Consider the following 24,690-nt stretch of genomic DNA (forward strand, 5'->3'; position numbering starts at 1 on the left):
AAAGTGTGCAAATTCTACCCCTTTCATTGTACATTCGCTCCATCTGGCTCTGTAGACTCCCTGGCTTCCCAATCTTAAATTTCCGAGAATAAATCATGAACAAATATAGAACATTTTCCAACTGGAAAGGTTCACAGGCGAAAGAGGCTACAGAGTAGCCTTCAGCTTACAACCACCCGAATTTCTGTTGCTAAGCAAGGTGATTGTTGAATAAGTTGGGCCTACTTTTATCTCTTTTTTTGCCACAGTTGGGTAAATCACTCAGTGAATCATATGGTCCTTCAATAAATCTGATTTCCCCTATTAAATAATAGATCACAGGACTCTGAGCCATTGTAAATATATGCCAATTGCCAACCTCCTGAATTTGGATCATATGGCCATGGGGATGCTCCAATGGTTGTATTAACGAGGACTGGTTGTATGTAACGTTTTTCAGGGCTGTGGTAGCTTTGAAAGATTGGTAAACAAATTGGTTGTAAATTGAGATTGCCTGTATAAAGTAATGGGAAGATATTTAGCAGAGAATAACAACCTAGTCTTTCTTGGCTCAAGGCCTGGTTATATGAGAAACCACCTCCCTTCAGTTTTTTCTGTCCATCTGTAAATTTGAGCAGGAAGAATGCTGCAGATCTCTTTATTTAAATGATGCCATCATGTGGGAGCAAGGAGGTGTGTACCTGTGTCACCCTCCAGAAGAGCATTCCCCTCCTTAAGACCTGACTCTGTTCCCAGGCCTAGGGTTTTTCTTGAATGTGTTTGCTCTGCATTTTGGGGGTGGTGGGCTGTCATAATTTTTGTTTATTCTACTTGTTTTAGTCTAGGCTGCCTATTTATAGGGATTCCATTTTTGTTAAGCCATCTTTTGGGTGGCCGTAACAGTTTAATAAATTAATTAAAATAATAATAAAGCAGACTCAAATGTCTAAAGGAGTTATGGACCATCTTGAGAATGGCATATAAAAATAGAAACATCACTTCAAAGCAAGAGCTTTCATGCATAATATTAAGTATGCTTGTTTAAAGAAAAATGAAGTGATCTTTGCTGTAAGCATTTCAGAGTTGTTAGTTGAGTCCCAGGTAACTGTTTTAATGAAAAATAACATCCCATTCTCCTTTTCTTCGTCTTGTTTTCTCTGTTTTTATTTTAGCTACAGTCACACTTGATACCTGGTCTCAACCTAGCTGCTGTTGGTCTCTTTCCTGCCTCTTCCAATGCAGTGCCGCCGCCTCCAAGTAGTGTTTCTGGAGCAGCTCCATATAATTCTTTTTTGGTAATGTTGAGCTCTGTTTCTATATAAGCAACTCATAGTATAGAATTGTCAGTCACTTAACAAAAAAGAGGCAATTTATCTCGGTGGAATGTTTGTACAACTTTCTCTAAGCTGCACATTTGATTGCCACTAAATTTAGTTACATCCAGCAAAATGCATATAATGCATCAAGTGTTTCTAGATGCTGAGAATCTTTTTTTTTTTTGAGGTTTGTATTTTATTTCACAGAATGTCTGGATACAAGATTGGACAGTTGCAAAATGGACAAGATTTTAAAAGGGGGCCAGGTGTTCCATCTGAGTGTTTCACTGATTCTTGTAATGTCAGAAGTGTATCAGAAAAGTATGTAAAATAGCAATAGTATTTAGATATTTATACTGCCTCATAGCACTTTTCAGCATTCTCTGGGCAGTTTATAGTGTAGGCACTATTTGCATTTTGACCCCAGATCTGGGTCCTCATTTTACCAATCTTAGAAGGATGGTAGGCAGCCTTTAGCCTCTTCAGGACCGAACCTAAGGCTGTATGCAGAGTTTGCTTACAATACTGCACTTTAATCATTGTGACACAAGGGCTCCTCAGTACAATACATTCTTTTCAATGAGGTTTATATATTTGCTTCTGAGCATGAACACAGTAAAGAGATGGTTTGATTGAGCTTTCATAACTATCCTTCCTAATTTGTTGCTTCCTGTTATTATAAATACTTCAATTCTATTTTATCTCTAGCCAAATTCACCTATCATTTCTCCCATCTGCATTTATCATCATCGCTTCCTTTCATGCTGAGTTCACTAAACATGTAATGGCATCATTGCACTTCAGCCCATAATGGATAGTAGTAGAAATTTGTTTTTAGCCATTCAGAGTGTCAATTGAGAATGTCCAGTTTCTCTGACATTGATTGGTATTCATAAAACTACTCTCTTGGCAGCCTCCTGAGCAAGAGACCGTACATGTTTTCATCCCTGCCCAGGCTGTAGGCGCAATCATTGGCAAGAAGGGTCAGCACATCAAACAACTCTCCAGATTCGCAAGTGCCTCAATCAAGGTGTCCATAACTTTCTGTTGCTTCAATACTTTAATCTTTGCTAGTTAGTGATTGCTGTTAAACTTTTTATGCAATAGCTACAACTGTATTGGTTTTTAAAAGCAAGGCAGAAACTTCCTAATAATGTCTCTTGACTGCATTGGTGAAATTAATAATGCATTTTTAACTTGTTTGTAAGTAAATCTGGGAAATATTTTTGGAAGGACATCACCATCACCATTGTTTTTTTAAAAAAATTAATCATAATTCTTATTTTCACGACTAGATCAATCTTCCCTGCTCAGCTTGGACATTGTTGTTAGACAGATTAGTATTTCATTTCATTGCCTCTTTTTGTCTTATCTAGATTGCTCCTCCTGAGACTCCAGATTCCAAAGTGCGAATGGTGATAATCACTGGACCACCAGAAGCCCAGTTTAAGGTTTCTTTTTTCTGTGAATTATATATAGAGGAAGTTACAATTATATATAGAGGAAGTTACAATTACTGAAATTACTAAAATGTAATTCTTTAGCATGGCTCCCAGAATGAAAGCATCATAGAAAGAAATAGTAACAAAAACAAAGCCATACCCAAAGTTCTGCAGGTGGTCCTTGTTTAGCAACTGCCTCATTTAGTAGCTGTTTGCAATTATGACCGTGATGAGAGAGTTAACTTTGTGACCATTCTTTGCATTTATAACCTTTGCAGTTCGCTAAAGCAAACAAAGGCTTAGTAATCACTTTGCTGAACGATGAAGTTGCTAGTGCTAGTGGTGGTCACTAAACAAGGAGTACATGTACAGAAACCAGACTGATAGCCTGCTACTCCAGGACTCTATGCAGTCCTCAGAATCCTTTTAGAAGTTACTGCCAGATGTTAATCTTTAACATGACAGAAAGCCAAAAAAAACTAGTTTTAAGTAAATTGAGTTTGTGCCCAGCTGTTAATTTTGTGTTCTGCTACCATATTTAATTATGTTTATTATTTAAGTATCACTATTACCATTCCTAGAGATGAAGTCTGGTTTAGTGGTTAATGTATCAGTCTAGATTGTTAACTGTGGTCTTGCTGTACAGGACTACGTGATACCAGCTGGGTGACTTTGGACCAGTCTTTCTAATCCCTAGGAAGAAGGAAGCAAAGGCATATCACTTCCAAAATTCTTGCCTAGAAAACCGCAGGGATTAGTTGCTAAGAGTCAGCAATGACTTGAAGGCACCCATAGATATTGGCTTACAATCTAGGTTTAGAGAACAAACAATAAGGATGAGCTATTTTGTTATGTATTTATGTCAAGGAATAATTAATACCGCTCTTCCGATATTAGATAAAGCTAAAACGTGTTGTAATTTCAGAGGAAATGGACCACCTATTTAATTGCTATTTGGTGGTTTGATTTCTTTCAGGCTCAAGGACGAATTTATGGAAAGCTGAAAGAGGAGAACTTTTTTGGGCCCAAAGAAGAAGTGAAACTTGAGACGCACATCCGAGTCCCTGCCTCAGCAGCAGGAAGAGTCATTGGCAAAGGAGGCAAAACAGTGAGTGCAGGATTGGGCTGTGGAAAGAGTCATCTTGGGGGTGGGGGGAAGCCTTGAGAATGGGTTGCTTCGCCTGTGGCCCAAGGTGGGGTATTAAGTAATGGACGGTCAGCATGATGCAGATCTTTCTCCCAAATGCCTGACAACTAAAGCACAGTTAAAATTTAAGGCACGCTTCAAATTGGTATCTACAGAAGGTTCTGAGGAGATTTAAACATTAACATCAGGCTATATTGTGATTACCTATATTGTTTAAATTAGCAATGTGAAAGCAGTCAGAAACCAAGATCTGAAATCAGATTGGAGGGAGATCAACGGTCCACCATTTAAAGTTATGATGGGACTATCCCAAAGATACTTATGACTCAGTTTCAGAGTTTCATTGGTTGTGCTCACTCCCTGTGGTCACATAGCCACATTTCAGGCACTTGGCAAGCAGCTCATCTTTATGACCAGCTGCAGCATTCCATAGTCATGTGGCCATAATTTATGACTTCACTGGTCTCCAGGGTTTGTTTGTTTTTTTGGCTGGTTTCTTGTAAGAAATAGTCATAGATATACATTGATTTGTTTAACAACCACCACATTCACTTTATAACTATAGCATTTGCTTAATCACCACTGCAAAAGTTGTAAAGTTGGGTCTGGTCACATGGGTGTCTCAATGTATGACCATCAGGATTTAGGATAGAAATTCCAGGCTCTAATATGGTTCTAGTTTGCTTACTGTTTGTAGTTTTTAGCAAGCAAAATGTAGTGGGACCTTGGGTGCTGACTGTAATAGGTTCCAGGACTTCGGTAGGCACCCAATTTGGTCATGATCAAAAGCAAGATATGCGCACACAAAAAAAAAGGCATGTAAGGGGAAATTGCTGTGGCAGGGAAAATCACCGTGACTGTGTTTATTCAGCACCAGAGGATGTATTCATGATGTGAGTGAAGCATTTAGCAGATTTTTCTGTCGGCACCCAAATTGTTTGTTTTCTGAGCCGTTTGGGACCCGAGGTCCCACTGTACTGTTTGTGGTGTTGCTCTATGGTCATGGGAAAGACAACTCATAGTTTGAAATTATGATTATTATAAATCCTGATTATACCTAAACTAATGTTCAAATGTATAGGCCCGTCTTCTAAATTTACAATATAAACTTTTAAGACTGACTTCATGGTTGGCATTAAACCGTCACATATTTCACTGATTTTAACTTGAAGCATTGCGCTAGCTTAGCCAATTGTGCCTTATTTATTGGGCTTTACTTCTTTAAAAGCAAAACAAAGTGTGGGCCCAAGTTTTAATGTATATGAAAGTAAGAACACTGAAGGTAATGGCACAATTTCAAAATGCTGAATAATTCTTTTTAAATTTCTGCATAGTGATTTATGAGCAAGCTGGAATTGTGTGTCCTAATAGAGTGGGAAATGACCACAAAATAGAGTATTTACAAATCTGTTGGTTCTTTTCAGTATAGAGTAATTAGCATTTTGAGCCATCGTGGCACAGTGGTTAGAGTGCAGTACTGCAGGCTACTTCTGCTGACTGCCGGCTGCCTGCAATTTGGCGGTTCGAATCTCACCAGGCTGAAGGTTGGAATCAGCCTTCCAAGATCAGTCAAATGAGGACCCAGTTTTTGGGGGGCCGTAGGCTGACTGTAAACTGCTGAGAGAGGGCTGTGAAGCACTATATAAATCTAAGTGCTATTGCTATTGCTATTTTAAATGCGGTAAAATTATTTTACGTTTTGTCTCTAGGTCAACGAACTTCAGAACCTGACAGCAGCTGAGGTAGTTGTTCCCCGGGATCAAACCCCTGATGAGAATGAGCAAGTCATTGTCAAAATCATCGGACATTTCTATGCTAGCCAGGTAGCAGCTACTACAGATCACTGTGTACTATGCTAATATGGACTTGGTTCAGAGTTGATGCTAGACAAGGAGCAGGCAGCTTGTTGTGGCATTCATTTTCTCAGTTCCTTCTTGGCAGGAGATCAGCATTGCTTGCTCCTTCAACATTACATTGCCTTTCAAAGATAAATAGTGATTAGGTCTCTTAAGCCTCAGCTAGGTTTATTGTATCAATTTTACTGGGCAGATAATATCAAAAATGGCCCCAGATCTCACCCCATGTCTTTGGTGATGTTATTGCAACACCACTTGTGGTGCCCCCCAAGTGGTTTTAAAAAGCAGAGCCCCCAGCTGCCTTTTTGCTAAGCTGCGGATTAATATTAATTTGGATGAGCCCAGCTTGGTTGAGAAAAGAGCAATAAAATCTATATCAAATAAAGTTAAATAAACCAACAATTCTTAAAAACTATAAATACACAAATGAAAACAAAGTTAGCTTTGAAAAAAACAATAAAATAGGCAATATATCAGAAACTCCAGTCATTAAAAGTGTTGGTTTTTTTCAAATGCCCAGACAAATATGCAGATCTTCGGTTACTATTTAAAAGAAGGAGTTTGTGGGGGCAGCTGTATTCCCATAAGAAAAAGTTCAATAACTAATTGAGGCATTAAAGCTGTAAGGATTTACAGATTAAAGGATAGGAAAACTTGCCAATATAATTATTGAGAAAATCCAATTCCCAACTACTGTTTCATCAAGTGATCCTAGTAGGAACTACTGAATAATTTCAGTGCTTAAATTACATGGGATTGGGGTGGTCACACTTGCACGTTTTTCGGCCTCAAACCATTTCGAGTTTTGTAAATAAATATAGACACTTTATATTAGTATTGATGGCTTCTGGGTGAAGATTTTTTGATGTGTATTACATAGTCCCACTTAACCAGTCTGGTTAACTCTTGATTGTTTGCAAGTTGTGGACCATCTTTAAAAGTAATTTCACATAGCATGCCATATAGTAATCTGGTTATGAGACTAGTAAGACATGGAACACTGCAACTAGGCTACCTTAACTCAAATAGAGCTGCAGTTGGCACATTAGTAGGAATTAGAAATAGAACTTCCTTGCCTTCCTTTTCAAGGGGACTTGAAGGGGCTTGGCCATAGATAATTAAATCTCATAATCTTAGATAGTTAAATTACATGACAGAGGTGGATTTTCTTAAGAGAATCCACCTGCCTTAAGGCCCATCCACAAGAAAGGTGGATTCTTAAAACATTAATGACTGGATCACTTCCATTCTGGTTTCTCCCCCAAACTGGATTGGGATTCAGTTCTGTACTATGTTTTGGACCTATTATGTTCTGAGAGTATCCAATAGCTGAGATGCACTTGAGTGAATAGCCACTGCAGGGATATTGATGTTTCCTGGGATTCTCTATGATGACCTTAAAGAGATTTTCTTCACTAGCTGAGCCAAGGAGAACATTGAACAGCAGAGCAGGTGATTCATCAGTAAAATCCTTGTTTTTTGTCTGTGATCAAAAATCAGCCCAAAATCAGTTTTGAGATTCCTGGATGAGATGAAATTCTGATAGATGAGTCCCCCTCTCCTTTTTGTCTCTCTGAACTGAGCTGCTGCTGTGCCAAATACCTGGTTACGCAGACTGGGTTGGATCTCACAGGTGTAAATGAGGCTAGTCTCCCCTTCTTCCAACCCGATTTGACATTGACCAACAGTGTCTCAAGTTAAGAGAGAAGGCCTACATAGTAATCCAAGATAGAATGATGGGTAGCAAGGCAGAGCACTATTTCTATGTATATTTTTCTAATGACATGCTCCCTACCCCCCCATCTCAACCCCACTCCCAGTTTCTTCACAACCTTATGCATAAGATTATGCATATTCTTATATTCAGGTTAAAGAAGGAACATCCAGTAACAGTTTATTCTAAGCAAAAATATGATAGTAGTAAATATTCTCTCTCTTTCTTTCTCCCTCGCACACAAACATACAAAAACACATACATATTTAAAATTTTGAAAAAGAAAGATAAAAAAGAACACAAACTAAACTAAAGTAAGCAAAAGAAAAGAAATGGAAAAAACTAAAAGAAAACTAAAAATGCAAGAAAGGAAAAACTAAAAGAAATATAGAAAAGAAAAACGTTACAAAGAAATAGCTCCTTACCTTACAACAGTTTCAAGCAGTCATTAATTTACCTTTTATACTAGGGTTACTACATAACTATCTTGTTTCTACAATATATTGTTTCTAATCATCAAAACTATAAATCCTAAATTCATTTTTTCTGTTTTATGCAAAAAAGGGTTGCATAAGGGGTTTCAAATCAGCAACAAAGTTGCAAAGTTGGAAAAACACTAATTGGGAAGCATTGTGTTTATAACTGCTTATAATTTATGGTAAGAAACAAAGAGAAACTTGTAATTACCTGAATTCTTACTTTATTTATAATAATGTCAAATCATGGTGTTTTTTTAATCTTAGTTGATTCAATAAGCCACCCATTTGAAACCTAGCTAGTATCCTCCTCTAGAATTGTTGAAAAGTAATTACCATAATTCCTAGAGTTAGGAAAGAGAGTTATTTGTCTTGTCTGTCTTTATCTTCCTTTCCCTGCTCAATCTCCCTTCACTCTTTTTTACCAGATGGCTCAACGCAAAATACGTGATATCCTTGCTCAGGTGAAACAACAGCATCAAAAGGGACAGAACAACCAGACACAAGCACGAAGGAAATAGGAAATGACTTGTACCCGGGTGTGTGAAAGAAGAGAGAGAGAGATGGACAAATGGATGAACAACAATGACAATGGATGAAACAAAGCCAAGCAGAAAAGAATGATGATCTATTTCAGAACCCTAAGAGTGGCTGGGATTCAGTTTACCGTAGGCAGGTCTTAGTAATTTTTTGGAGATGGGTGTTTTACTCTTATCATGAGCATATACATGTCTGTTTCCGTACAGATGTGGCCTCTCACACAAAGGTATTTTCACACGGTATTCCTTTTTTGGGGGGGGGGTATACTTGTTTTAGCAATAAACAAAATGTTCCTAATCAAATTACTCCTATCAGAATATCAAACTACATAGGATCATGATTTTATCTAGGAAAGCAAGAAGCTTACACATGGAAGTATTCATGCTTTACCAGATGAAGGCCATTTTTTTTTAAAAAAAAAACTTAATACTTCCTTCCCCACCCCCAATAGTTTCAGGATTTACTTGGGCAACCCTGTCCCTAACACGAATTGCAATTAATATTTGCACTTGGCAAGAGAAGGGCAGAGGATGGAACCAGCCTCCTCAATAGGCTTTCTTATCTGATATTTTCCAGATAATTGGCTTCTATGTGATACAGTATTATTTCAAAGGTGCTTTTTTCTTTAAAAGGCAATTAGACTCCTTTTTTTTCCCCTTGAAGAGGCACAAGAAAATGTTTCGCTTTTCATCCAGGAAGCTTCATCAGTTGATGGTGGGGGATGAAAATTGAGACTGGATGGTGGGGGAGAGGGGAATGGAAGGATAGGTTCTGATAGGATGGGAGTGGTGATGGAAACTTTGTAATCCTTTGCAATCATCTGGTCATTAGCACTCTGAGAGCTATTGAGGTCTTTTGAGGGTTTATCTGTGCCCTAATCTAGTGCCCCAATCTATCTGTGCTCTAATCTAGTGGCTTTATCTTAGAGCTATTGCCATTTGGGAGTTTATCTGTGCCCTAAGGTAGTGGCCTCAATACCTCTAAGAGAGTGCTAAGAAGTACAATCCTTCCATTTCCCCTTCACATCCAATCAGAACCTATTCTTCCACTTCACACTGCCCCAGCATCTAGTCTCAATTGACAGTACCTATCCATCTCCCCACCATCAGAACTGAGGAAGCTTCTTGGATGAAAAGTGAAACACTTTCTTTTTCCTTGAGGAAATAACAGTCCAGTTGCATTTTGGAGAGAAAAAAAGCACTTTTGAGACAAGTATGACCTGGATAATAGAGAATCTTCACAGACAGATACAGTATTATGTCCTTACGATTATGAAAGTCAGGTGTCAAAAAATCCCTCCCCCCCCAAATAATTCTATTGGCATACAGTGGAGCTGTCCATTGTTCTAATCTAGGCTTCCCCATCTGAACACTTTGGCTACATTGCCACTATGGGAGAATGAGCTCAACAATCTGATTGGGTGATTTTCATGTTCCATCCAGTGTCTGGGAGAAAACACTGGAGCCTAAAGACTGACTCTAGACCTGCATATCCTCAGTGGACCATCTCTGCTTTACAGGAAGGTCATTCAACTTTACATTTAGAATCCAATGCAATTTCTCTCTTAACATCCATATGTCCCTGAGAGGCATCTTGTCACTTTAAAAATGTTTTGAATGTCTAGAGTTCATTCTACATATTAATACGATATCTTTTCCCCAACTTCCTTGGAAGTTGTCAAAATATGAGGAAAGATTACATTCTTCAAATTGGCTGCGTGTTTCAGTTGTCCTAAAAGTTTATAAAAATGGGGAGAAAAAATAAACAAATTTGACTTTTTGGTACTCTCTCTTGGAATGGTGCACTGGCTCAATTCAGAAATTTATACCAAATCATGAATTGTGGGACTCCAAAATTTAGAATTCAAGCTGTTTTTTAATTTAAAACCTACGCCATGATTTGATATTCTTAATATGTAGGTAATTCATGGTCAAGATTCATACAACAGGCTAAGCTAAGTTAAAACACTAACTTGGTGTACTCTGCAAATTTATCCAAATTGTGATTAATAGATTTAAGAGCTTTGTCCAAACAAGAAAATTTGATTATTCAGTAAATCCTTCTTAAATTACCGTGGCTCTTTGTGTTGTCCACACCTAACTATTTATTTATTTATCTGCTTTCCATTGTTAATACTATATTTTTTATAATACGGCATGGTCTTAAAATGGCTCTCTTTACATGATAAACCACCTCAAAATTGACCTTTGAAATTGATTTTTAGCCTGGGTTTCTGATTTTTGTATGCTTGGCAAATAACAAAACATGATTTTATTACAAAGGAGTTTTGTATGATATCTGAATTGAGCCATGGTTGATCCATAATTGAGGAAATAAATAGCACATCTGTCTATCCGTCTCTCTTCCTCTCCCCTTCCCCTATTCCTTTTGTTAAGCTAGAAAAAGTATTGAAATAATTAGAAAATCAATCAGTGAAGAATATGCTTTAATTCCACCTAAGATGTATATTCTTAATGAGATGGTTAATGGAAGACAAAAATTGTCGCAAGTGGCCATAGAGTTTTAATTCTCTTGAACTATTAAGTCGTCAGATTCAAATTATTTCCAGTTCAATGGATAAAATGGCTTTACTTTTCATTTTGTGAAAAGTGGCTTAATGTCTAGTATCCTCTCCTCTAATTTGGTATTTACACGTTTTGACATATAAGTCCAAGCCACAGTAAAATCCCTATTCCAGGCAAACACAAATGCATATCCTATTCCTATTTCACTAGTGTTTAACGTTTTAACATTTCAGGACTTTTGCTTCTTCCTGTGGTTAGTACACTGAATGTTTTCAGATGAAGTTACACGCTCTGTAAAAATAAGTGTGACTTAGGATTTATTATAGATTCTGGAAGATGTATAGTTTTCCCCAATCTGTTGTTCTCCTCCTGATGCGTTCGATTTCAGTTCCAGTACTTCCTAACATTTTATTGGTTGGGAAATTCTGAGGGTTGAAGCCAAACATATTTGGAAGGCGCAAGATTGGAGAAAACTGCTTTACACGAATTTTAAAGTCGATATTATGAAGCAATGAATTGTGAACTGCAGTCTAAAGATAAATAGCATTTAGATCTCCTTCAGTTCAGCCTTTCCCCAATGGTAAATCAACTTGCCCTTGACTGCTACTGAAGAGAAATTGCAATTACTGCTGTATGATCGCTAGCAAATGACCTGTAGTTACTATATTTGGAGAGGTTGCAGCCATCCTACTTTAATTGTTGAATGGCAACTTTAGATAAAGTAGCAAGAGGTCTGCCAATCTTGGAGAATCTCAGCCTCAAAAGTGTTGTCTATTGAGGTGTCATTTGAAAATGCCTCATTCTCTTCCTGATTGCCAGTTTCCATGGCTTCCTCTGTCCATGTAATTATTGCTTCCTCCTCCTCCCAAAATCAGTGGAGAGTAAAAACTCAATATATGCATAAGTGTTTGGGGTACATTACATGTACCTGACTTTTAAACACATTTTAGGGGAAGTGTGGGATAGTGCATTGGTTGCAAAAGAAAGATATACCTCAAGGCTACTTGCCATATAGATTTCACAATCAAAGGACCTTAGAATGTAGCAACCTAGGTCCTTTTCCCCCCCCAAGAATGGTCAGGGCTCCTGTCCACTTCAGACGTTTCTATCATGAGACAGTGTTATGCTGCTGGGAAAGGTTCAAGACAGGGGACATCACTTGCTATACTTCCTCCAGAGTTTTAATAACATCAGAAATTATCTCTTTTCATATGTTATCCTATCTTTAGAAGAACCTCAGTGCTTAGTCATACCAAAAAGGAGAAGTACTAGTTCCTGTCTTGATACAGAGAATAACAAAACACTTACAAATTGGTGCACTAAAATCTGTGGATCATTTACGAAAAGTGCCTTTAATGTAGGCACTCTTGGAGTTGTTACTGGGAGATTTTTCTCTAGGGAGCAGTCTTCCCCATACTTGAATGAGTGAAGATACACAGAACATCTTATCTGAGTTCAAACAAATGATTACTTCATTGATCTTAACTATGAGATTAAAATGGTTGACTTACCAGCACAACCTTACACCTTGGGCATTGAATTCCAGGTATGTACTGGATTGCACAGTAAAGGACTTAATCTCCAGATTAAAATTAGTGCCAGTTTATCTCTGTAGAAGACAAACCAATGTGTCAGATAATCCCCAGAAAAGGAACCAATTACCTCCAGAAGGAATGAAAGAAATAGCAAGTATGCATAGAGAAATTGCTGTTTCTTTTTTGGCTTGGAGGAAGAAAAACAATGGGGCCTAAAAATGAAACCAAAAGCGATTTTTAATGAAAGAATTGGTGTGATTAAAATAATAGCAAACAACCCCCTAATTTTGAAATGCTTATATATATTTTTTCTGCCACAAAGTTATTGATTTTCTTTAGGAGGCGATACCAAATATAGACATCAGAAGAATGTAATATGGTTACTAATCCCAGTCACTCTTATGCAAACTTTAAAAAGAAAAAAAAATGTTTAAAATATTTACAATGGGTTTTTAGAATTTATGAAGAGCAGGAACTGCTCACCTGGCATCCTGAGCCCAGAACAAAGTTTTGTCTCTGCATTGACTTGGGCATCAATTAAACTGTTCCTCTGAGGATAAGTTATTTTCCCCAAAAGAGCCTTGAATCCTTACAACCAGCACGAATGTAACGGAATTGATTTGAAAAGGTCCACCCAGCGAAAAAAAACTCTTGCATCCTTATCTACCTCAAGGCAATTTGATTGGTGGACATGGAAAGCTGTTTGCCCCAGAGTGGTCATTACATACCCTGGAAAGCAACAAATTGTATACTTTTGCCAAATTAATGGAAAAATCAAGTCAATGGTTTGAATTTCATTCAGTGGCTGCAAAAGCCCTGTTAATTTCAATATGGACATTGTGTTTTACGTGGATTCTTGAGTGTTAGGCTTCTTAAAAATGCTAATGAAATAACTTGACACTTGGCAGCGATTCAAGGCATGGAAATTGTAAACATTAATTCATTTGATTACAGATGTATTAACACAGAGTGCAAATCATGTTGCATTCTAATTTTGTAATTTCTTTAAAAAGGAAATAAGTAACAATATGGGGCAAATTATCCCTCTTTGTCTTGATATATTTATATCTTAGCAGAGACAAGACTTTTGTTATATATTGACTCATCGATTGTCCAGGTTTAACAATGTTTTTGGGACTGGGCTGTTTGTGACAACTAGCAAATCCAGGTCCAGTGTATTTCCATATGCCTGTTACCCGAATGACATCTTTGAATTGAAGCTAAAGTGGCTGCATGGATCTTGCTGTTTACACTGAAGCGGCTGCTTTCCTTTTTTTCTGAAACCTTGCAAGAACGGGCATGTACAGAAATGTCAGGCATTGCTTTGTGTTTTAAGGGAAAGGAGGAAAAAGAAGAAGAAAAAAGAAATGAGAGAATAATGGAGGGGAAAAGCTACCTCAAGGTATGAAGTTACCTCAACAATTGTTTTGTTTTTTGGGCTTGCTGATATTTTATATAAAAGCTGATAGTCTTGAATATTTTATTTTTTTAATGAAAAGAGAAGTTACGTTTCCTAATTTCTAATGAGCCAGAAGTTATTATGCAGGTTGGAAATGTTACAAGCTCTTTATGGAGAACTGCAGAGACTTCAGATGTAGCGGAAAAGACGGCAGATTTTTCCCATTCTCAAATTTGCAGCTTAATTTTACTTAGATCTAAAATTCAAATTATAAATTCTGTCCGCTCAAAAAATTGGCAAAATTAAAACCTGTGTATTTCAATGTCAGTGTCCAGGTTGTTAGCATTTGTGTGAAAAGAAGCAGTTGTCTAAAAGACAAAGTAATATGGCAATCTTGAGGGTTTAAATTGGCTAATTCTACTTAAATATATTTAATTTGGAAATTAGGGTGAGTTTCTTTGATTAGCATAGTTGATATCATTCTGTGGCAGTTGGAATTCAGATTTGTGATTTTTTTTTGGCTGATTATCTGGTTTATTAAAGCTGGGGTTTCTTTCACATATTTTTCAACATTTGGGGTTGCTCAAATGCTGTTTGTGCAGAAAATGGCATAATGAGAGCAAAAAGGAGACAAATCTCATGAAAGTGGTTTGTCCATTGGATCTCCATGCAGAGAGATATTAGCATCTCAAATATTGAACTACAGTACATTTATACAAAGAAATTTGTGATAGATCACTAGAAACATAAGAATGATTTTTGCATATCTTTTGCGTGTTGAAACTAAATGAAGTGTGCTTAGGATTGGAAAGCCACAGATGAGGTTTTTTAATGAAAAGTTACAAAAATATTCCAATTAGGAATTACTCAGTTGACATACATTTTTGTGTTTGCATTTACTTGACCGTCTTTTCCGCTATATTACTGTGAAATATTCTACAAAGATTACCTCAGTTTTACTGAGGAGAAGCAGACCGTTATTTTTTTTAGAAAAAAGAAATGGGAGCCAAACTTTCTTGTGACTTTTTGTACATTCTTCTTGAGGAGAAACTGCAACTCTAATAGCCATGCTTTGAAAAGTATGGAGCTGGGCAAGTTTAAACATTGAATTTGTTTTATATTCCATTGCACTTGGAACAGATAACCCTCTCTACGTGTAATTTTAAAAAGCAGTGGTTGTAAATGGATTCACAAATGATTGTCTTAAAATGATTCTGACCCGGAAGCTCTCCAGCCAAATGCAAACTGGGTTTTTGAGAGATCAGATCTATTGTTCTTAAAAAGTCACTATCATTTTCCTGTAGAGATTGGAGTTTGGGATGAGTTGAAAGCCCCAATGCCTCTCCCCCTGCTTTCCTAGTTGGAAAACATTGATGTTCCTATCAACACGTTTCTCACCCTTCATAAATAAAGATAGTTGCAAAATACAGTCTATTTAAGACAGTATGGACTATACTGTAATGAATTATAAGTTAAGAAGAGTGGGATAAAAAGAATGCTACCTCTAATGCTCTTGTCCCCACAGGAAAAGATGTAGGGCAAAATGTAGGTTTCCTTTCTTGAAGATCTCTGACTTCTCTTGCTTTTAATACAGACTTGCATAGATCAAGATTTTTAAAATTATTATAATTCAGACATCAGCCATAGCAAATAAGTTGGCTTTTTTCCTCAGCAGCAAGCAATTTTTGGTATTCTTTGAAAGGAATGGGGTGGGTGGGAAAACATTCTCCCCTCTCTCCTCTAGTGCTCTTAGCATCTAAATGTTGCTGTGTTTTCTTTTTCAAAATTCCAGCTATATGAAGTGTTTGGAGTGAAGACATCTTGCATTATCCAAATGAGCATAACGTTATTCAAAGGGTAGGCAGTTTTAACAGCCTGGCTTTAGGGTTCAAGCTGTAGGCTTTACATGAATCCTATTAACATTCAAGAGGATTTCAGTTGCCTTGAATAGGAGGCCTTTGTCCTACTGAGGGTGCATCTGTTCTTATTCATCTATTAAGTGGAAATGATGATGCAGTGGTTGAGTATGATACAAAGGTTGGAGGGGGTTATGATGATTATTTTTTTAAAATGTGCAGTCATTAACGTTTGATCCTGCCACACCATGATAGTGGCCTCTTTTGCCATTGAATTATGAGTTTTGCAGAAATTTCTCATTTTGAATTGGATCTTTGAACACTTGTGTTAATGCCAATGTAACTATCAAATTCTACTGGAAGCAGAAGTCCTCTCGTGTTCTGCTCCCAAGGCTTCAGATGAGATTAGGAACTCAGGGTTTGGCTCTTATTATCAGCACTTATAGCTTCTCCCTCAGCACCTCAATTTGCTGCTATTTTCTGCCATTGCTTCCACATTTCTAGTGTCCAAAAAAGATCAGGTATATAGTAACTGAGACAAATGTTGGCCTTAAATTCCACCACTTTATTTCAGTTTACAATGTGTATATGTCCATGTTGGTGAGGGATGGTGGGAATATACTCATCAAGAAGTATGTAGATGGACATACATACTTTTGCAGCTTTATATCAATGATAAGCAAAAAAAAGACTTATCAGAGAATATATTAAAAAACAAGGATTTGTTTTAAAATTTTAGTGTTAAAGAATCTGATGATTTGAAAGACTGCCTTTTCCTCTAATGTAATCTGAAAGTGGCTCAGAGAAAATCTTTTTGTAAAAGATTATTTGCCAAGCCAATAAAATTGAATCCTTATAAACAGAAAACAAATCTTAATTCCACAATACCTCAGCTATCTCTGTTATCTTAATCTGGATAGTTGGATGAGTTTCATCTTGTTCATCAGAAAAGTCTAGAAAGAGAACATTGTGAGTTGGGTTTGATTGAACTTAACTGCTCTGATCATCTGTAGCAGCCTTCTGTTTTCTCCAGATGTGTTGGACTAATGCCCATAATCCCTCAAGCAACCTGTCTGCTGGCTGGGGATTGTAGAGATTGGAATTCTACACATCTGGGGAGTAACAGATTAAGAAAATTACTTCAAGGCATTGCTGTGTACTTAATGTCCCATTATAGATGATGTTGATGGTTTGTGTTTTGATCTAGGTCTACTCCATCGTAACCTCCTGTCTGGAAGCATTAAATCACTTTAGCCATTAAGAAGTTAGCATATGGCGATGTGGAAAAGGCCTTTCAAAAATCACTTTTGAGTTACAACGAACTAATAAGGACACTCTCCCCAGGATTTCACGTAATTGATTTTCTTTCCTCAAAAGGCTTACTATAATTGAAGGAGAAAGGAGGAGCAAGACAGTGGAAAGGCAGAAAGTCTCGGGAGGATAAGCTTCAAGGGGTTGTGAGGGCAGGTAAGAGAGCTGTGTGACACAAATGACCTAATATTATTGGACCTTCCATGCTGATGTATGCATGTTTTAAGAACGTGTGTTACATAGGCTGTCTCAGGAGGCTTAGAAATTTTTAAAATTTCTAAACTTGGAATGTTATACATAACAAGAATAATCTTATTTGGAACCGTGTTTTGATTGCACTTCACTTCAGTTGACTTGGAACCAAATCCAGAATATATTTAAATAGGTGCAGTGTTTTTGGAATCCAAGATTCAACGTATGTGAATGAATGTTAAATTACGCCTTCTGAAAAATTTTCAAGTTTTTCCAGAGTTAGACTTTCCAAAGAGATTAACATGCACAAAAATCTTCACATTAGTTGCTTTACAATTAAAACTAAAATCTTAGGAACTATATCCAAAGCAACAAAGAAGGAACTGGATCAATCCGTTTGGAAGAAGACATCTCTAAACTGATGTAGGAAATGACATAAGATTTTTTTTTAAAAAAAGAGATGTATGTCTCGTATTTCCAAAATAATAATAATAATAATGAAATGTAAAAGACTCCATTACAATTTTAGTTCTTCAGTGATGTACAAGGAAGAATATAATGATAGTTTGTGTAGTAGGTAAGGGCTTCACTTTGCTGCATGGTCTGGCCATTTTAGTTCTGCCTTTAGGGATGCTCTTGCTATCTTTTGAATTGTTGACAGTAGCTCCATGGTTTTGGACAAGGTTCTTGTCCAACCCTATTTAGAGATGCCTAAATTGAATGAAGCATTTTTTTATACTTGACCATAGAGATTCTATCTTTCTCATTCCCATTCCAGTACAGTAATACTGTACTGTATTACTGTACTGTAATACAGTACTACAGTAATACTCTATGTATCCAGTTTCTTAAAATATTAATTTTACACATTTCCTCCAATTTGTTGGACTTAGTAGAATATTCATATTGTTATATGCAGTTAGCAGAAGCACTGTCTCTTATTTAGCAAGATTCCAATGTTGCTTAGGTTTTTTTCCCCTTGAAATGAAATATCATCTGAAATTTTAAGGTCTACAGATAAGTTAATGCTCAGGTTTAAATTTTAAAATTCTCTCCAATTTCCTTAATAAACAGTGCCAGAAAACCGGAGCTCTTTATGCCTATATGCTCAGAGGTAGCCATTCCCCCAATATCAACATACTTCAATAAGAATTTCAGATGAAATTGATCAATTGCTGACTGACATAATAGTAATAAACAGAAGGAGGATAAAAAGTTTTATTTGAATGCAACAGTCATAGAAATGGGCAGAAAACTGTAAAACAGAGAGAATTGGATTTACAAATGGATGGATATATACGTTTTCTAAAGAAATTCTCAAAATTTCTTGCCATGTTCTGTGACCATTGCATGTGACACAAAGTATTATTTTCAGAGGAATGCATTTCTTTGCAAAGCCTCGTTGTAATTTATGAGAGCTACAAAAAGATCTAATTCAGTAGTGCTTGTGCTGGCTGGGGTCTCATTAGTAATTCTGAACCTTTTATATCTTCCTGCCGGTCTTATTTAGGGACATCCTCAATAGAGTTTTGCTGCCCCAGCCTGGAGATAACAGGCAAATACGGCTGATTTGCAGCTCTCCAAGAGCAGTCAAAAACATTAGATTTACATTTTGAGGAAAATGACATTTGAAAAAGACTGGGAACCAGTGCTGGTGCATCTTTTCCAACAAAGCACAAATTCTGTAGACACCAAAAGATTTGTATGTGAAGGCATATTGGAGTTTACTAAGACAGTTTCCAAACAAGATGATCCATAAAAGCAAAACATTTCCATCTATACAGCTGGTGAATCCAGGAATTGTTTCATGGCTGCTGCACTTTTGAATTAGCATGGCTGTGAGGTAAGTAGAAGGAGAAGTCATGCTGTGTGTAGCCAAGGGACGGCTACCTATCATTTTTACTCAGCAATAGTTTATCTGAAATTCATGTTATGCTTCATGCTGGCTTGTTGTACAAGCTATGCTATTTTATTTCTTAGATAATACTAAGCCATAAATCAGATTACAACTATAATGCCTGGTTTCACACATCATAATATATCAAATTGAAAAAAGTAACACGTCTTAGTGCAATGTGCAGACACAGCCAAAGTAAGTGTTATACAAAGCTAGTAATTTATAATGCCTGGCTTATGAAGTGGTTATATTTGCAGGCTATAAATTGCTGTCTTTTTGCACAGCTTTCTAAAAATCAACCCACTCTTTAAAAGCACCCTATTCCCACACTTGATTTAACATCGATTCAAATCCTGGTACTTTATTACAGGATCTTATTTTTAAACTTTGACTTTTTCAAAAATAAAATACCTCTCCAACTTGGTTGTTGGTGTACAGGCACAACAGGGCAACCGCTTTAGGCATTGTATTTTTGTTTTTGTACTTTTAAAACCTTGTCCTTCTGACAGTGGGGTTGGCTTTCCTGCAAAAGTTTATACGTTTAGCAATTTTCCCTGTTTCTGTGATGACATTTATAATATGGAGTGGCTGTGATTGTTCAGTCAAGAAGTTGCTAAAGGGAGTGTGTTGGATGGAGACGGTCCTGACTCCCTAACTGAAGCAGGCTTTTCTGATTTGTTCAATTTAAAAGGAAAAGAAAAATGAAAAGGACATTCTTCCCATGAAATTAAACAACTTTCAGCTCAATTTATTTTGAGCTTTTAATTAACTATATTTAATGAAATTTCTGATTGATAGCATCAGCAAACATTAGATTTCCTTCTAAGAAGAAGGGAAAACATGTCTCTACATAAACCTCAAAAGACTATAGGCATTTATTAATGAAAAATATGTTTTTCTTTAGCTGTTATTTGCTTTCCAAGGGTAATGGACTAATGCTGCAAGCTGTGTGCTTTGGATATTAATTTCCTAAAGGAAGTATAATTAAAATCTCCTAACATCTGTACAAATTTAATCCTTGCAGCATGAACGAGGGAGTTAGATCCAGATTTAGTAAGTCCACTGAAATTGATGGGATTTAAGATTCAGTGTAACTACCACTGATTTAATGTTTCTGCTTTATGCATAGCAGCTCAAGCTGTTTGGACCCAGCTTGGAATCAACTCAGATTCTAATTTTTACTTGAAAAGGTGAGCTTAAAGAAGAGTTCTACCAAACGTAGAAGCTCACTTCTGTTTTTTGACACACTGCCTGTTAACAGATATTTGTCAGCAATAGGAATTCAAGCCATGTCCTTCACTCTCTTTATTAATCACAGCCATTCCATTCATTACATGTTAATCATGAGCCAGAGATAGTATCTCCTGGTTTAGTTCAGGTTGGGTGCCACTAAATCATAAGTCAGTTCTCCCCAACCTCTCATTGGTACCCTGTTAAGTGCCTGTTGAGCTGCACTTCATGTCAGTCTAAGGGCATGATGACCATATATACATACATATGATATGATATGAATATAACCAATTCATGTTTGTTTTATCTACCTCTTAGCACCTATAGATTTAAATAAATAATTAGGTAGTGATAATACAACATACTATGTAGTCTAGGGAGAAAAAAAATCCCCCCCCCCCAATAATCGTACTGCTTAAAAAAAAGTTTTTTTAAAAAAAGAAATAGAACTAAAGGCTCTCTCTGCACTCTAAAGCAGGTAAGATACAGAGGGCCATGGAATTATGGGCAAGAGGTTTGGTTTCTGCATTGCTGGTACGGAGATAGTGTTCTGGCCATACACCTAACAAAGCCAACACACTCCAGAGCAGCTTAGTCAGCTCAGTAGGTATCCGCATTGGGGTTACTGCCCTGGAATCAATGGAGGAGCTATTTGCCCTAATCCAGTGAGCAATGGAGGCAGTCAAAAGCTGCCCAAGCATGGCTGATGCATGTGGAGCTTGCAACAAAACACAGTTCTCTTACAATCAAGCAGGACTGCTAGGTACATGCCTGGTATTGTGGATTGTTGATATGTGGAAACCCGGTCTACAGATAGATTTTGTGTTTGTTGGATCTGGAATCCTGATTTTCCCAAGCCTTAGCGTTTCCAGTCTGTAAAATGGGTCTCTCTTTACCTTGTTGTATTGATTTGAAGACAAAAACAGATACTGGAAAGCAGTTTGCTTACTGTGAGCACTGCCAAAAACAACTTATGCCTACAAGCTAGTGACATAAAGCTAGGAAGAATTGCTTGGGTTCCACTGAGGCTGCATTACGACATTACAGATGATCAACCTTGATTTTTGAAGTGTTTGTTAGTTTGTAAGAACCCCAACACCTCAGTCATTCTTTCCCTCCTTTAATGATTTTTTAAATATATACACACACACACACACATATTTCTTCCTTCTTTTTCCTAATAATTCATATCAGAACTCGTGTGTACCATTTTCTTTCAACGTTTTTAGCATAAGTGCTGACCAGCTTACACAACTATCAGTGTTTAATTGAAATTGTGCCTTAGACACACAAGTGCGTGGTCTTTTGTAACTCTTTTATACCCTCCTTCAATAATGCTGGACAACCTTGTTGCATTTTTTTTTAAGTTGTTTTATTGGCAGTTTATCAAATTAATGAACACAGTAGAAGGAATCATAAGGGCTGTTTTATTGAATGAGCAACCGAGGCTACTATTAATCTAAACTAGCATTTTGTTTCAAGTGAAAAGAGAAACTGGTAGCTCATAGCAAATTGTTTCGGTAGTTTGCCAATCCTTATTGCTCGTTGTCATCATCTGATTCACTGCCTCAGAAGATGGAGGTTCAATAGAGTTTCCTTGATGGATGGTTGTTCCCATGAATTTCTGTAATATTTTAAAACATATTTGTGGCTAATGAGGAAAAAAAATCTCACATCCTCCATTGGTGTAAAACTATTTTGTTACTCTATGTCAATGTTTCTCAGGTTCAGTCAGTTTAAGAAGCATGAACTTTTAACTCCCAGAATTCCCCAGCCCTGTGGCTTCTTAAAGTGGCTGAGATTGAGAAACAATGCTTTTGGACCTTAACTTCTGTTAGAATAATCAATTGCTACAAATGTATTAGACAAATCACTTTTATGTAAAAACAAATAACTTGTGTGAATTTGGAAAGGAAATTTCGCTCCATGTATTGATTTTGTGAAATGTGTCAGACCTTATGTTCTAAGCCTTTGAAACTGTTATGAATTCAGCCCTTGAAAATTGTACTCTTGAGTAATTGTTTTCCTCTCTTTGGTCCGCTGTATTTTTTAAAAAAACTTTCTCCGCTTAATTTTCTTTTCTTTTTTAAAAAAAATCTCTGTTCTTTGACCCCTTGTCTTTTGCATGAGGCAGGTTAAGTTGGCTCAGATCCAAAGTTGTGATTATGGATGGACACTGGCTCCATTTTTCTTCCAGCTTGTTTACTGCCACAAACTGCTTTACTCCACTGTTTCATTTTTTTAAATAAAAAGGAGGAAAAAATCCATTTGCCGTCTGTTTTCCATGAGTAATTATTTCCACATTTTATTTAGGTAATTAAATGTTATTAAAATCCATGTTGCGAATGGGTGGTGTAGCGAAACTGAAAGTAAAAGTCGAAGACACCATGAAGATGATTGAAAAGGAAATTGAGATAAGAGATCTCTTGATTTGCACTGTTTGGGTCTTCTTTGTTTTTTAAAAGCTGCAAAATTTCCAGGATCCATATCCATCCTATAATTTCGAGGTAGATAGTTGAGTAAGAACCTTCTCTTTAACAACAAAAACAAAATCCAAGTTTCATACCCAATTTCCACAATTTGTGTAAAAATTATAGTACGTATACACACACACACACCTCTTCCCCAGTGTAATTGGTCTCGGAAATCATGAAAGAATACAAAGAACATACAGATATAATGATTGTAGATTTGTATTGTTTACAGTGGAGCAACATAGCGCATAGCAATGAGAACAGTACAGGTAGTCCTCCCACAATTGAGCTCCAAATTTGCATTGCTAAACAAGACAGTGTTTTGTTAAGTGAGTTTTGTCCTGTTTTACAACCTTTCTTGCCATAGTTAAGTTAGTTAAGGGAATCACTAGTTATCATTAGTAATTCAGATTATTGAATTTGGCACATTGATAGGCTTTTGCCACACTCGATGTAAATATCTTTTAGGCTCCAACAAGACTTTTGTTAGTTTAGGATAAGAACATGATACTTTTTGCAGAATGCATGTGATAAATCGTAGGAGTATTTACAAAAATTAAACAAAAGAAAAATCAAATGAAGGAAAAACCAGAGAGCAAAAGTTGGCAAACAAATATTCTCATTAGTTGTATAACCTACCTAGGAATAGAAAGCATATCTTAACTTGATGTTCTCTTATGGGCAAAAAGCTTGACCTCATGAAGGGAAGGAAGGGGAAATAGTTTTCACCCGTTGCTTTTAGGCTATTTGTTTTGATCAACTTTCCTTTAAAAAAAAATTGTACAGGTACAAGAGCAGCAAACCAGATGGAACTTAAATCAAGTGCTGAGCTTCATATTACACACACACTGGCAACAAACTCAGTCCCCCTTTCTTCTCAATTTCCAAGACGGAATTTGCATGAGATGATCACTTCTAACCATGGTTTGTTGTTTCAGTAATAGCCAGGTAATATCAGTTTACAGTGCTTTGACTTACACCTAAAATGGGGCAAAACTCAGCAATTGTCTTACTTAGCAATAGAAATAGAAATCTCAGCTTCAGTTATGTAAGTCAAGAATTAACTACACCAAAGTTTTTAGGAAGATCTTTCAGCCACTTCCTTCTCATCAACAACTCAAGATGGCTAACCTCTTGACTCCTCCCCTCAACTCAGCTCTGGATTCCATCTTATATCCTAATTCAATGTTTTAATCACTGCACCAGATTAGTAATATTTTTGTCATTTTTTAAAAACTGCATTGTAAACTGTTAAATATTGCTGAATCCTTAATGCCCAAAATATTAGAAATAAAATAGTTAATATATATAGTTAATATCAGGAGTAAGAAGCCTGGTTTGTCAAGCAAGAGGTTGGCCTTCCATTTCCTCCCCAAAAGATTAGCCGTTAAGATTGAGTAAGACAGTTTCAACTCCATAATCCACTGTAAAATCACTTTGAAATGGAACAAAAAACTTTCTCTTTTATTTGGTCATCGAAGATTAGAAATTAGCCTTTGCCATTTCCAAAAAGACATTTAATACATTGTACAAGGCATCTCTAATAGCCTCCTAGCTAGAAATTGCAAGCAACATTGGACAAAGTTTAAGGATGGAATATACATCTCCAATTAGAGTCACTGTGAATACAGTGAGTATTCACAAGTAAACAGTAGAGGCCTAAGAAATTCCTAGATAGTGATGTGTTCATCTTAAAAGGACAAAGGCCATTTTAATTCTCCCTGTACAAATGGGACACCTGCAGATTTGGAGGCATAATTTGAAGAATTATTTAAAAAGTAAATAGTTAAAAAAATTATTT

The 24,690-nt window shown here is 36.7% G+C and overlaps 1 protein-coding gene across 3 annotated transcripts in view; it reads left to right on the forward strand.

The window, feature by feature from the left end:
* Positions 1-8,631, forward strand: part of IGF2BP1 (insulin like growth factor 2 mRNA binding protein 1) — a 73,741-nt gene extending 65,110 nt beyond the window's left edge. For 2 of the 3 annotated variants that reach the window (XM_032237435.1, XM_032237436.1), the window contains 6 exons: positions 1,152-1,274; positions 2,209-2,325; positions 2,672-2,746; positions 3,714-3,845; positions 5,594-5,707; positions 8,359-8,631. In XM_032237435.1, the coding sequence (XP_032093326.1) occupies positions 1,152-1,274; positions 2,209-2,325; positions 2,672-2,746; positions 3,714-3,845; positions 5,594-5,707; positions 8,359-8,451 (654 nt within the window). In that variant the 3' untranslated portion in view covers positions 8,452-8,631. Of the gene's footprint in view, positions 1-1,151; positions 1,275-1,326; positions 1,369-1,846; positions 1,856-2,208; positions 2,326-2,671; positions 2,747-3,713; positions 3,846-5,593; positions 5,708-8,358 lie in introns of all 3 variants that reach the window. The other variant, XM_032237434.1, reaches the window with a different exon arrangement.
* The last annotated feature ends 16,059 nt before the right edge of the window (positions 8,632-24,690 follow it).

Source organism: Thamnophis elegans, chromosome Z (assembly GCF_009769535.1).
Source record: "Thamnophis elegans isolate rThaEle1 chromosome Z, rThaEle1.pri, whole genome shotgun sequence".
Taxonomy (NCBI): domain Eukaryota; kingdom Metazoa; phylum Chordata; class Lepidosauria; order Squamata; family Colubridae; genus Thamnophis; species Thamnophis elegans.